Source organism: Hipposideros armiger, unplaced genomic scaffold (genome assembly GCF_001890085.2).
Source record: "Hipposideros armiger isolate ML-2016 unplaced genomic scaffold, ASM189008v1 scaffold_377, whole genome shotgun sequence".
NCBI lineage: Eukaryota > Metazoa > Chordata > Mammalia > Chiroptera > Hipposideridae > Hipposideros > Hipposideros armiger.
The window spans coordinates 1508275-1523771 of NW_017731727.1; the positions used below are offsets into that span (position 1 = coordinate 1508275).

At 41.6% G+C, this 15497-nt stretch overlaps 1 protein-coding gene across 1 annotated transcript; it reads right to left on the reverse strand.

Annotated features, from left to right (window-relative positions):
• Positions 1-397: 397 nt before the first annotated feature.
• Positions 398-15192, reverse strand: IRS4 (insulin receptor substrate 4). Its single transcript, XM_019662437.1, has 2 exons — positions 11382-15192; positions 398-470 (listed from the first exon to the last, which is right to left on the reverse strand). The coding sequence occupies exons 1-2, from the start codon at positions 15190-15192 to the stop codon at positions 466-468; spliced, it is 3816 nt and encodes a 1271-aa protein (XP_019517982.1). The 3' UTR covers positions 398-465.
• Between the last annotated feature and the right edge of the window lie 305 nt (positions 15193-15497).

The window sequence follows — 15497 nt, forward strand, 5'->3', positions numbered from 1 at the left end:
TCATACCTACCTTCTCATGAACATACCTTTTCTTTCTCCACTCTTGTTCAAAGAATTTTCAACTTCAAAACTAAATCTATTACACATCAGTGAAACTGATATTGGCTACATTTACACATATGCAAATAACAGTTTTGTAAAGAGGGTAAGAGTTATGGGATGCTCACTTTTATAGTACTCGTTTCCTTTCAAAGAGACAGACTGGGGAGGGAAACCAGAAAACAAAAACAAAGTACAGTGTAAATTTCTTAATTCACAATCACTGGATCCATAAGGCAGCAGTATGGATGATCTGTGCTACGATCATTTAACTGCCAGCATCCACTTGAAAGCTTTTAGAAATTCAGGTTGCTTTCCATTCAGAAACCTCTGAATTTTCTTTCTTTTAGGCATATCTGGAGTAGACAAAGATGATATTTCATAAGCATCCTTTTTCTTCTAAAAGGTGTTTTTGTGGCAATGTAATCACTCTAGCAAAAAGACAGGACAAAAGAAAAAAGTTACTTGCAGAAGTCAAGTGTGAAGCGCTTTCACCCCCACCCTGTTCCAAAGGAAAACAAAACCAAACCCAAATTGAACTAGAAGTTTCTGAGAGCCATGTGGAGGAGACTGCCTTGGCATGGATGTGCCTAACTCTGCCAGCTGCCAGTGACAAACACCAGCACAAGCCCAGCGAAGACACAAGTGCAGTTACTCCTTTTGCCCACAGGCTGCCACCCTGACATAGCTGGTGGGTAGCAGCTTTGCACGTACACGCACTCTTCTACTTCCTACCAGTTGGGCCAGCAAGTGAGCCAGGCATTGGGCAGAAAAAGACAATGTTTTTCTTCACCTACATCCTTGATTATGCCTTCACCAAATTATTAGCACATGTCAAAGGGTTTAAGCACAGCCTCGGTGAGAGTTTCCAGAGTCAATCGCTGAATTTCTTCTCAAAGAGCAAAGTCATACTTGCAAAGGAGATTTGATTGAAATCCACTTCTGTCTAACAAAAAGTTCTGGTAGTACTCTCTTGGACTTCTGCTAATTGTGAGGGTACATAATCAGGAGTGGGGCACAGGAAGGGGATCTGAAACAGTGAAGAGGGTGCTGGGCTGGAAGAGAGGTGGGATATAAGGTCAGCAACTTTATTACAGGATGCTAGTGTCACTTTAAGACCTAAGTACATGCTCTATTTCATTATAGCCAACCTAACAGAATCCACGGAAAGCATCCTCCAGAGTAGGCTTTGACTAAATGCTTTTGTATTGAACCAATTCATTTTTCACTTTGACTATTCATTTTTTCATCAGAGGTTTTAAACATGTAACAGACTTGAAGCTGCATGAAGCACCAAAGGTCTCCATTTCCCTTCCACCTATTTGTGGTTATTAGTCATAATTCGTTGTATAGGGTCATTCCGCCACACTAAAAGGTTTACAAAAATAAACACCCTGGGTTAGTAATGTTAGGAAGCTTTTCTGTCAGCAGTAGGCTTAGGAAATTGTAGATTCCCAGATTCATCAAGTTTACAAAGGATAAAAGGTATCTGTGATAGCCATAGGTTACCCATGAGAGTGCACATTGGCAATTCAATTATAGGCTGCAAAATTACACTAGAGTAGCATCATAGAATTTTGCATATATTATCAGCTATATTTTTTTTGTTTTTTTTTAAAGGAAAGTATTTTTAATTACAAACTATAAAATAAAGTTCTTGATACAAATAATAATCCAATGGATTATTTTATACAATGTGCAGTAATTTTATTACTGTTAATATGACCCATGTTTTATCAAATATATATCCTAAAATGGATTGCAGCGGGTAGCAGTTGAGAACACAGCATCTTGAGAGTCATTTATTCTAGTGAAACCCATGAAAATGTAAACACGTTATTCAGATGGTTATTAAACCTTGGCATTTTCTTATGCACAGTAATTTTTCATAAATAGATCCAAAGCTTAGTAGATAAAACAGAAAGAAGTTGGAAGATTTAATCCTTGTTCTATTTATGTAATATATCAACTTTTTGTTTTTGTTGCTGTTAGGGAATTCCTTGAGAATGTAATGAAAGATGTTATTCCTAGAAAATGAACAAGCATTTAAAATATTTAAGATATATAGCACATTACGTAAATTTTCAAGAGGTCTTGAACCCATTTGAAACTAGCTATATTTTAACAGAAAATTAAAGTTTGAAAGGTATATCACCTAATTTAGTTTGCTACTTTGTTTTAACATAAATATATACTCACATAAGCACACTGCATGTGCTTTAAAGGGGATTTCTTACTAACCTATATAATACACTACATTTCATAGATATTTTTTCCAGAAACAAACAAATTAAGCTCCATATAACTATATCAACATTATACTAAGCCTGATATTTGGAGCATTCAGTTGTTTTATTGTTCTTCTTTTCTTTTCTTTCTTGTTTTTTAATTAAAGTTTATTGGGGTAACAATGGTTAGTAAAGTTACATAGGTTTCAGGTGTACAATTCTGTAATACATCATCTATATATCAATTGTGTGTTCACCACCCAGAGTCAGTTCTCCTTCCATCACCATATATTTGTCCCCGTTTACCCTCATCTACTACCCACCCCTTACCTTCTGGTAACCACTAAACCATTGTATATGTCTATGAGTTTTTGTTTCTTTGTTGCTTTCAGTTTTATATTCCACATATCAGTGAAGTCATATAGTTCTCAGCTTTTTCTGTCTGATTTATTTTGCTTAGCATAATAATCTCAAGATTCATCCATATTGTCACAAATGTCACCATTTCATCTTTTCTTATGGTAGACTAGTATTCCATTGTGTATATATACCACATCTTCTTTATGGAATCATCTATTGAAGGACACTTTGGTTGTTTCTCTTCCTTACTTTTCTTAAATGACAGAGGCTCTAATAAAAATTTGATTCATATTTCAATTGCTTTCCTATAACACCTACAAAAGTGTTAAGTGAATCCTTGGTGACATACTGAAACCTAGCAAATAATGGTGTGATTTCAAGTTTACTTTAGCAAATATAGTTGTCAACTTTTGATTAACCATGCTAGTAGAAAGAACTAATGCTATCCAAAACAAGATAATCCAAAAATAATTTAATTTGCTTTTGAAATGCATTATGGGACTTGAGCCACAGATTTACCTTTATAATCGTGTTTTACTTAGGCCAATAATAAAATAAGTTTACATTCACTGATCACTTTCCAAAGAACAGAATAAGGAAGTAACTCAGAAGATTGCTATGTGGCAAAGGAAAGCAATTTAGAAACAGCCCGTAAAATGAATATCAAAAGCCTGGCAATCATATCTTAGCTCTGTCTTCTGCTCGTTTTGATATCATTTCATCACTTGAAAGGTAAATGGCAATGCTTTTAATAATGTGGTAGTTTCTGATTCATTATTTCCACTTAATATTGACAGGATATAAATTGTTACCTTATTGGTATTCTTACTTTCTGATTAATCGAAGACCTTTTTATGACAAGTTAAGTCCACCCCTTTTAATGAGAGTTATACTCTTCAAGTAATTCTTCTCTGTAGGAGAGAAAACCTCAGTGGAATATGATGGGTCAAAACACGTTTCTACTCCTGCCCCCAAAGCCTGCAGGTATCTTTTTCTTCTCAAAAACAAATGAAGTAATCTTTTCTGTTTCAATTTGTATAATGATATAAACCTGAACAGTAATCTCTAATGTACTAATAGGGCACACATGACTTCAATATCCCTGGAAATTTGTAAAGTGAGCCAAGAAGTCAGTTTCTCCAGGGCATTCCAGACCTCTTTCTATGAATCATAAACACGCATCTATTACAGTTTGAAGTCCAAAACAGAAATGGTTCCCCTGCCCAGCAAAAGCCAAAATTATTACAATATATCCAGTTATTCTGTCATTCTCTTTCCACTCTCCCCAATCTCATTGCCTTAGTTATCATTTCAATTCAAATTTTCCTAGAACTCAAAAATTTTTTTTCAAGTTCTTTTGAAAGTTCCTCACAGTTTATTATGCCACATGCTATCCATACAAACAATTGGTGATCACACAAATAGGGGCAACCAAATAAAGCATTTGAAGGAAACCAAGCTGAAGGAAATGAAGAGAAATGGAAACATATACATATACATCAAAGATGAATGTATAATAATATAATTATATTATTTAGCTTAGCATTGCCTCTGACTTATATAGTTTGTTTTCCCCCAAGAACATATCATTGCACTTTTCTGTGCCCTGTAAATAAATGGATAGGAGGATATTCTCTAAGACTTGCTAAAAACTTGCGTGCTATCTTTCCAGGGTGAAAACTAGCAATAACTGCGCTAGTGTTTCCAATGCCACTCATACCAGACTATTGTCTCCCTTATAGATCAGAAGATCAAATATGCCTCTCCCTGTGGTAGAAACAGTTTTGTGACAGAATAGTCAAAATAATCTGGAAGGGACATGGATGACACTTGTAAACTTCCAACTCCTCAAAGGTCAGTTCAATTTTTTTACACCTGCACTTCGGTAGCTGGGACCACTTATGCACCTTCATTCCAGTCTTGATTGTCTGGGTAAAAACTATTTGTGGATCAGCTACAGGATTTTCATCCCAGGTCAGCTTCTCCACTTCCTCCAAACACACACATGAGCCACTTCACCCTTCTGCCTAGTTGCTGCAGACTTAAAGAATTCAAGTTACTAGAATTCTAATATAGGCAATCTCCAATTTACAAAAGACACATATTCCAGTGCTCATTTTTATAGTTGAAACACAGAATAAATTACCCTATAGAAACAATGTTATAAATAAATGGTGGGTAGGTTCATAGGTTCGTCTACACATGCCTATATTAAACCTATTCAGTTCCTGAACCAAGATGGACTACGCCCAATTGTCACTTACAACACCATTTCAGTGGGAAGATATATTTGAAGTTTCAATTTGGGACTCCAGTAAGATATCTCTTGTGGCCACAGCAATAGGAATAGTGAGTGTCCTCTCAACTCAAGTTGCTGGAATAATTGGGGTCAGGGTGGCAGTGGAAAGAAAACTATGGGAAGAGCTTCAGCCACAATAAGGAGTCCTTCAGAGGTTCAGGGGTGGGGATCTGAGGGTAAGTACAGCATTGGTATGCCTTCAAGAATGGAGGCACAACTTATGAAAAAGCAGGAGTTAAAAAATCACACTAATTGGTGAGACTTTCAAGGGCACTTTGTGTGTGGCATGTGAATAATTTTCAAGATGAATTTAGAGATAGAGACTTCATTGGTATTCCAAGTTTCAAGTCTACAAGTAGGAAATTAGTAGTCATACAGAGGCAAATTATATAAATTGTGAAAACTAGCTAAAGTGACTACAATTTATGGGGAATTGGATATTCAGTAAGTCCAGAAGGTCTGACTAGCATCAAAACATATTGTGGTCAGTTCAACCATGAAAATAGCTTTAAACCGGCCCAGCTATCTCTGTGCCAACAAGTAAGAGTCGAGCAGGAAGCACAGCCTTGGACCTGCAGAGCAAGGAAGTTCTGCAAAGAAGGCTGCTTCTGTAAGCTAAGTCACAAGCAGGCTGTGAACTAGGAGCAAGCAACTTCTGGCGGAGTAAGTCCTGCATAAGCCCGGTGGGACTCCCACCAGAGTGGCCCTTATTTTTTTCTACCAGAGAGACACCATGAAAGGCATGTTATCGTGAAATCAGGGACACAGGTTTAGCAAAGGGCACATAAGGGTAGGACGTAATACAACCAATGCAACCCTAACCAATAAGAAAGGGGTGTAAGGAAGCTAGGGGAAAAAAACAGCAATAACTTTCTCATTTCACAAAATAAATATTTAAGTACATATTTTTTTTATTAATTCTAAAAAGAATTAAGTCTTTGACCATAAATTTTAAGGAACTATTTTTAAAAAGGCAAATCTAAAATAGGATATATGTCTACATTTTAAAAATATCTTTAAAAATTCTTAGTTCTCAATTGTTCAGCCTACATTTCCAAAAGAAGATGGACAGGTAAGACCTGTACCTGCATAACCAATAACCAATGCAGTATTGTTAGAGAATATATTTGGAATTCATATGGCAAGCACATTACCTTGGCAATTTTATCAATAGCTTTAAAATTAGCAATTTGATAATGTGGTAAAAGCTGAGTGTATTGTAATATATTCATTTCATTATTATAAAAGGTGTTTTTTTTTCATCTCTCGTTTCTCACTCAGAACCAAGCAATGTTTTCCAGAAAACGATCCTCACCATCCAAGAGCCTGGCATCACCTCTTAGCCAAAATATACTGCAGGCTTTAATTAAGCATTTTACAAAAGCTACTTTCAAATACTGCCAATAAAACGTCTGGGTTACATTTACATAGTCTTAAAGCATTAAAAAGGTGATAAACAAAATTAATTTAATTTTAAACAAGGATTTCTGTGTCCCAAGGAGAGGACTTGATTTTCAAGGCTTCTAAAATCTATTTGCCTAACTGCCAAAAGCAAGTTTAATTTTTGAATAAAGAACATCTATGTCTACAGCGCTTTATCTTCTACCTTTCTCTCTTTATCCTGTTTTGCCAACTGTGATGGTGTAGATTAGAATGTCAGATTTTATACACATGGAAAAAATGAAATTAAAAGACTTGCTATAACTGGCAAATGTCAGTGGATTATTAGGAAATCCAAAGATACCCAACTTCAGTTAAGGAAATGACCATTAATGGAAGTTTACTGAATGAATTAATCTTCATTTTACTTTTCTTCCTTTAAATGTTTCCATGGGATCCAAACAGATACACACACTATTTGTGTTTGGGAGGTAAAGATACGCAAACTCCTCCCTAGACCATATTTAAAACCTTCAATTCCAGAAAAGATCTAATTATTTTATTCTGAGAGTCATGGCAAACAGTTCAATGTAATGAAAATTACCCAAGCTCTGGCAGGTGGTTCACAAGTGATAATGCTGTAAAGGAATTACTTACAACAAATTTTGCTCCTATCAAATTCAAGAAAACTTGAACATTTCCCCAATCTTTGCCTATATAATAATCTTTCATCAATCAGAAAAGATCAGATCGAATACATGAATAAAGGGCAGTGTGGTGTGCTGGGCGGAGCACTGGACTTGAAATCAGACATATGGGTTTGAGTTTCAGCTCTGCCACTTACCTCTTCGATTACAGGGACATTCTTTTTTTAAAAATTTATTTATTTTTGTATTTTTTATTTTTTATTATTAGTTTCAGGTGTACAGAACAATGCAATAGTTATCCTTTTCACCCTTCGCACATAAACAACTCCCCTCCCCCATCTACTGCCCTCACACCCCCAATATCATGCTTATCTATTACATTTCCATTGACTCCATTCCCACACTCTACTCCACGTCCCATGACTATATGTATATAATTATAGTTGACATACAATATTATTCAACATCAGCTTCAGAAATGCAGTGTGGTGGTCAGGCCTCTACACTGACTATGAAGTGGTCTCCCTAGCAAGACATGAGTCCATCTGGCCCCCTAAAAAATATTTACAATATTATTGATTATATTCCCCAGACTGTCTTTTCTATCTACAGGGACATTCTTAACACCGACTTCAGTTCCAGTTCCTTCTGTCCCCCAATAAGATAATGAATGTGAATGTGCTTTGCAAATTATAAGGCAGTATGCAACTGTAAAACATTACCTCAGTCAACAAGTTGACAATTTAACAACAGTCCCTTTTAAATCACACACAATATTCCTTATTGCTCCCTATACTGGTTAGTTACCCTCATCTATTGCAACAGAAAAAATCTAGGCTCATTCTAGTCCTTATTTAAAGAAGATGTTTTGCTAGTAGAAATTTTTACCCTGGAAGCATCACTCTTAGAATGAATACAAATTAGTTAACTTTAATTGAATGAAGTCCTCTTTAATTGTTATAGGTCACATACCTCTACAACAACTGACTGTCCAATTTGTTTTGGGGAGTGAATGTTTCCTAAAATAAATGACCCATCAATGGTGATTGAGAATCTCTGCTATATGGAGATTTTACTCTAGCAATTTATAATGGGTCCAATACAACAAAAACAATATGCTCTTAGCACCTTTAATTTATAACAAGAGGATATGGCAGTAGTACACTGAAAAGAAGCTTACACTTCCTTCATGTTAATAACAGTGTCTAAATTTTCAAAAGGTAATTACTACAGATTTTATTTTCTTGCTTTTGAATACCAAGTGCTATCATAACATTACAAATTTGGCTGACCAAATCTCACACCCCTCCTAAAGCTGACCCTTATCCTCTTATTTGTGGAATGGAAAAATCGGTGAATTTTTCACTTAAGTCATTTAAAATTATGTATTTTATAGATATATCAGATACAGCAATAAAAAAGGCAAAAAGGCATATGTGGGTCAAGAGTTAGACTAAACCTGTATAAGAAACTACGTTCTCCTCCTCCTAAATGCTAATGTTTATAACCCATGTGTATAAAATGTGAAGACTTCACACTTTTCAAACTATTTCATTTATAAAAAGATCAAGTCTGGGCTATAATTCTGGGTGCTTATTTTTAATTGTCTTCAACAAATGGCTTTAAAGTACTTCTGTGCAGTGTGACTGTGGGTAAATGAGATCACATATTATTTTTGCGTTACATGAACAAAGTTTTCTCACTGCCTTATCATCTCACTTCATTTCAATTAAGTTCTAAACAGATCCCAACTACAAAGATCCCAACTCTGAACAACCATATAAACCATTTAAAATGAAACTAAAGACTAACAGAAAAGTGGGTTTTGAGAACAAAGAACTGTGTTTAGCTGTGTTTCTAAAGGTAATAATAATACCAGTAACAACAATGATAATAGTTGTATAATAATTCATGTACAACACTTACTGTGTGCCAGGCACTGTTCTAAGCACTTGCCATGAATTAAAATTACCCTTTGAGATGCCTAACTACTAATAAAGACTGTGCCGTTGTTCTTTGTCAAAGCATATTTTCTGTTTTATAGCATGAAAATGTTTGATAGGAAAGTGAAGAGAGATCAGAAATGGGTGAAAATTATTCTATAGCTGTATAGTCAAAACACATCAGAATTATCCAGCCTGTTCTTGACACTTCACAGATAACGTTCTACCATATCAATTTACATTAAAACAGTAGCAAAAGTAATTTCCTGCTGAGTTCTTTCTATATCGCCTTCTTTTTATATAGCTCAGGAAATTATGCGTCTGAATTATCCTCCAGACCAACCATTTTTGCAAGAAAGTAAATCATTAGTTTCAACTGTTCAATGTTCACTTCAGTGTTAATCCAATGACAAAATAAAAATATTTTGTGAAGTGCTTTCAAGTTCCAAAGTGCTTCCACATCTCTTGTTTCAACCTAAGCACCCACTTCCCGGTGAGATACAGCTTCCTTGTGTAGTCACTCAATAATTTCCTTAATGAACAATACATTTAGATAACATTAAAGCAACTACAAAGTCAATAGAAGTTATTTATAAATCTGTAACATATGCTAAAATAATGAAAATTGGATCTGGATAATCCTTGGGAAGTCAGGGTCTATTTAGGGAATAAGAATATTTCACTAATTTGCTAAAACAAAGAGTATTGGCAAGTTAGGGCAAACTTCTCTGAAAATTTGTCCTTTCTAAGATACCACAGGGACACAGGCAGCTATGGAAAACCTACATCAATGTCATAAATGGTGTCTTCAGCATTTAGGCTCAAAGAATACCTTGAGACCAATTTTCAGGTGTACTTTACAGAATAAAATGATCTGTTCCTGAAAAGCTGATTATGAATTAAATTCTTGGAAATAGAATTATATATATTTAAATGCAAGGTTTGGGTAGTAGTGGTGATCGTGTTGGGAGTGGGGGCAACTCAGCTCACAATTTAAAGGAGATCTGAATGGAATCCTTTGACAAGCCAAAGCATCCTTTTGTCCTTTTAATGATCACTCTTTAATGTGTCCGTGCTGCAAATGTGAGCTTTTGTGTGGCAAGTTTTCTAAAGCAGGGGGAGAGGGGGGTGGGAGGCTACACCTGCACTAAATAGGAAGCTTGTTAGGTGACTGTTGTGATCAGTCCCCGACTTGTTCTGCCTGATCAAGCACAGTGGGCAGAGATCCAATCACAAAGGCATTCCGCAAAGCAAGCAAAGCAAAAATTTTCACTAAACTGACTACTGGAATGAAAACTGCTGGTGTCCATTCCTTCCCTTCACTGGGAAAGCAGCACATTCTACTAAAGAGTGAAGGCACTTGAGATTATGGAGACATCATCTTCTGAAATAATTTCTTGAGAATGTCTCCAGACACACTGATAACAACATCACACAATGTACACAGTAAATTTACACAAAGCCTTATTTACAACTCTGACAGCTTCTACTCTCCCTTATTTCTTCCTTTGGAAAAGTAACGCTTTAAAAAACTTCCACTGTTCCAGGGTAGGTTGCCCCTGGAGTCAGGTCTTCCTCCAGCCTTATGATCTTGCTTTCCTGGATTTCCCAGAAGACACACCAATTAGATATTTTAAATGTTTTTTAAACCTTTGAAACAATATTCATACCCATTATCAAGTTATCACCATACCCTCTTTTGGGGGAGCTCCATAAGGAAATTGAGTCACAGTGAAGTTTATTTGGCTGTCACTAGTAGTGACAGAGGAATGGAACACTCAAGGTTTCTGGCAACTTATCCTGTGTGTAAAAACAAAACAAATCAACACAAAAACACATTCCAGAGCCCAATACTCTCTTCTTTTAATCACCTGTTGTTTTGGATTATTTATGTTTTGTTTCCTCCAGATATTCGCGCTAAAAATTGAAACTTAGCTTTCTAGGTAAATCACAGCAAACTAACATGACCACGACTGCTTTCTAAAAAGTAATTTTCAGAAGGGGAAGTCATCCTACCCCAAATGCTAACAGTTGGCTGTGACTGCTTAATATTCTGTGCTCTTACTAAAATTCCTGCAATTAAATATGGGCATTTGTAGAAAAGCACCTTTTACTTGTTGATTTTAAAATGAGGTGATGAGATTCAATTTAATGTGTCCTGTTTGCATAAATCATTAAGTGTTAGGGACAGACATATGATTGCATCCTCATGCTACAATACATATCTTTAAGTTTTAACTACCACTAAAAAAAAATAGAGCCAATGTTTAAGTGATAATCGGTTCTTTCCAGATAAACAAACTATTATTAGATTAAAACTTAAGTTCTTGCAAAGATCAGAAGGTATTCCATGCATAATTAAAACTAAATAGGCACCAATTAATGAAATACTAACTTACTTTTTCCTAACACTGTAGACATATTAGCACATCAATTCATTAAGCAATGACCATTATTCAGAGAAATAAATTCTAAAATTACCAACCTCTTTGGGGAGAGTCGAATTTCTTGTTGTCAGGTCTGGCAAAGTCCATCCTCACGTACGTGTCGTCGTCATCATCGTCAGAATCTTCTCGCTCTGGTGGTCTCGGCACCCAGCGGCCAGGTGATGGTGGGGGAGTAGCAGCTGCAGCTGCAGCGCCGCCAGCCAGGTTCTCACCTCCGGCAAGGTCCGAAGATGGGTTTGGGGCTCTAGGATTCCAGGCACCGGCAACGACCTGGGCACCCCTTACCGCTTCGGCACCAGCAGCATTAGTAACAGGTTGGAAACAGCGGACAGAGGCGGAGTTAAATCCAATGGCGGCGTCAAAGCCGAGGGCTGCTGCGCCAATGCCCGGGGCCACAACGAGGACGGAGGCAATGGCTAAAGCCCGGCCCACGGCAAAGGTTGGCACAAGGACCGCAGCGGCAGCGGAGGCTAAGGAGGCATAGAGGTCTCTGTCCAGGCTGTCGGTTGGGAAAGCCGAGACAGCGGCGCTGGCAGAGGCAAAGAAACCTCGAGAGCGACTTTGTGGGTGTCTTCTCTCGAGCTCTTCTTCCTGCAGCAGCAGCCTAGCTACAGGTGGTGGTTCAGAGCAGCGGCTGGGGGAGACAGAAATGTCCATACAGCACTCAGAAAATGGGTCGACCACATAGATGCGACCTGTTTCAGCATCGTAGCGAATGGCCCTGTCAGCAAAAGGCACGGCTGGTGTCATTGCTGGGTTGAAAATCACATCAATGTAGTCACACTCTTCCTCATTAGCATTGCTCCCTGTAGCACTGGGAAGAAGAGGCAGAAGTGGCCACCTAGCACCATCCAGAGAGAAGAGGTTGGCACCTGGAATAGCTCTTAAAAGGTTTGAGAGGTCGTTTGCTAGATTTTGAAATGGCACTCTGAACTCAACATTCACATAACGAGAAAAGGCCGACTGTCGGGGGTCAGCAACTATGCCCCAGGAATGTGGCAGTCCTTGAGTAAAGGGGGCTAGCATATTGCTATTTCTTTCAGTGAAGTCAGTATTGACATAGTCACTAGAGCTATCAGCCTCTTTCTGCTCGTATGTGGGCTGTTGTGGTATTGGCTTGATTTTATTTCCCTTTGCAATAAAAGAAAGTCGGTTAAGACGCTTAGCCTTGTTCTTGGGGGACTCATCATCTGAAGTCTTTGAAGGTGACCCCCCATCTCCAGGCCTTGAGAATGAGCCCTCAACTGAAGGCTTTGAGGCTACATCTTTGGGGCCCCCGATAGACAGGGTTTCTTTGTCTGGGCCCTTCTCCAGTTTTCCAGATAACATTGGTACATACTCACTGTGGTCACTCTGTCCCAACGGGGAGCTCCGAAAAGGATTTGGCAGAGAGAAGTAGGAGCTCCAACTTTTGGAGGAAGAGTCGCCCTGAGGATTTCTGGGGTTTTTTGGAACTGCACCGGCTCCAGGAGCCATAAACATGTAATCACCGTCACTGTCATTGTCCTTAGAGTCATCCTCTTTATCAGGATCGGATGCTTTTGGAGGACTGGGGGCTGGTGGTGGGCTCACTCTGGGAAACATCATCATGTACCCTCTTGAATCTTCAAAAGGGGATCGAGAGTGGAGGTTTCTTGAAGAAGAAACATTTTGAGGAGCCATCGGCATATAATCACTGGAGCTTGCAAGAGGGGCAGCCACCCCTGGCCTCATTGGCATGTATGGGTCATCCTCATCTTCATCAAAAGCTCTGGCTTTTGGGGGACCCCCAGCTGCACCATCTGAGGACTCTGCATCTTTGACTTCTTTGGTTTCTTTGTGTTCTTTTGTGGCTCCTCTGTCAGCACAAAAATAAAGTCGGAACCTTCCTCCAGGCTTCCCTTTTCCACCAGTTGCTCCACCTGGCGGAGGTGGAGGTGGAGGTGGTGGCATTTGATGTTGCTTGCTTTGAGTTAATTTGCCAAAGTAGGATCTTTTTTTCAGCGATTTCCTGCGTTCACCATTGCCATCGGAGCCTTTACCACTTCCTGAGCCTTTGCCCCATCTGGAGTCTTTGCCACCACCTGAGCCATTGCCATCTCCTGGTCCCTGGCCACTGCCTGAGCCATGACCTCCACCAGCTCCCTGGCCACTGCCTGAGCTGTGACCACCACCGGCTCCCTGGCCACTGCCTGAGCCTCGCCCACCTCCGGTGCCCTGGCCACCTCCTGAGCACTGACTTCCTCCTGCACCCTGGCCCCCTGAGCCCTGGCCACCTCCGGAGTCCTGCCCCCTGCCTGAGCACTGGTTTCCTCCTGAGCTCTGGCTGCTGGAACCTTGGCCAGTTGAACTCTGGCCCCCTCCTGAGCTCTGGCCATGTCCTGAGCCCCAGTTGTCCATGGGCATGTAGTCACCTCCTCCGTTTCCTTCCTGGCCCTCTTGGCCCTGAGGAATGCTTTCATTCCTAGAGTTGCAGGAGCCGGAACCAGGTGCTTCAGGAGACAGGCAAGCTCTGTGGCTGGGGTCTTCTGCAGGGGGCGGGGTACGCACCAGGCTGGGTGCTTGGCTGCGAAGAAAGCTGGCTGGCACTGAAACCGCTCTCCTGGACCTACGCGCTCTGGGCAGGTGTAGTCTTCCTCGTCTGGAATGGGGCACAGGCTCGCTGGGTGTTACGTAGCGTCTGGTGAGGCGCATCTCGTCTTCCCCGTCACCGATGGCCCGGAGGTGGCAAAACTGTTCAAAGCGGGACCTTCTGAGCCAGCCGCTGGGCTCGAGAGGCAGCATGTCCAGGTGCCTCCTAGTGGACAGCAGGGTTAACAGGTGGGCGCCAATGCTGATGCTGTAGCTGCGGCAGCGGGCTCTGTATTCGTCTGCACACAAGGCTCTCATCTTCTCCAAAAAGAGCTCGTGCATGTTTTGGGCCACCACACAGTCATCGACCTGCATCCACAATTCCCCCGGACCGATGACCGTGGACCTGCCGACTTCCAAGAAGAAGTACTGCTCCGAGTGCCCGCAGCGACGGATGCTCAGGAGCTGGACGACCACGCTGGCCACTTCGGTGTTCAGCCTCACAAACACAACCTCCTCGTCGGTAAGACAGAGCCGGAACACGCCGCTCAGCTCTTTTCTATGCCCCAGCCCCCTGGGCTTGACTATTACCTGCCACACATCTTTGTAGAAGGGTGGCTCCGCCGCCGCTGCGGACGCCAGCGCGGCCGGCCCTCCATCCAGCGGCGCGCCAGGCGTGCCGCAGCGGCGGCGTTTGCTCTCGAGGATGAGGCGGCTGAGCAGCAAGTACCAGCTCTCTTGCTCCGACTCGTTCTCGGCCACCATAGCGAAGTACTCGTCCTGGGTGAAAAGGGCGATGAGATGTCTGTACCTTGCGTCGGCTCGCTGGCTCACCGAGAAGCACTGGTACAGGGTGATCACGCGCCGCGGTGGAATGAGCGCGGGGAACGCGGCGCCCGAGGCTGCCGCCGCGGCTGCAGCTGCCGCGGCGCGGACACTGTGCCGGAACTTCCTGGCATTTTCATAGTACTCCAGCCGAGCTGGGGCGTCGGCGGTCTCGAGTTTGAGCACGAAGTAGCGCCTGTGCCCATGCTTCTGCTTCCGCAGGTAGCCCCGTTTGCAGACTTCCTCCCCGACGGGGAGGTCCTCCTCATCGGACTCAGAATCTGACCGGGAGCCAGTGGCTGTGGAGAGCCACATGGCTCCCGGACAAGACGACCCGGTCCCAATGGGTGCGGTCGGTGTTCCTGACGAAAGAAGTGGGGTGGTCGCCACCACAGCTAGAGCTGCTGCTGTCGCCGCTGGTGTAGCTCTCAGACTCCTTGTCGCTTGGTCGCAAGCGAAGGAGCAACTCGCCATGGTGATGCACGTTGGTTTTAAGGTGAGCAAGGGGGAGGGGGGCTCCGGGAAGGGAGGGCTGGGGGAAGAGGCCGTCAACCCCTGTCTGCCCGACTGCCCCAGCCCCCTCCCGCCTGGGCCTGCGCCCCCGCCCACTCCACTCTGAGCGCTCGGCGGGCAAAACAACACGTGACAGCAGCCTCACGCGGCGGCCGCGGCGGCTCCTAGAACCGGCTCAGTGGAGGGGCGTGAGCTGCAGCTAGCAGAGGTGTGCAAGGGGGCGGCGAGCTCAAGGGGCGGGGCCAACTCCAACCCAGCCTAGACTC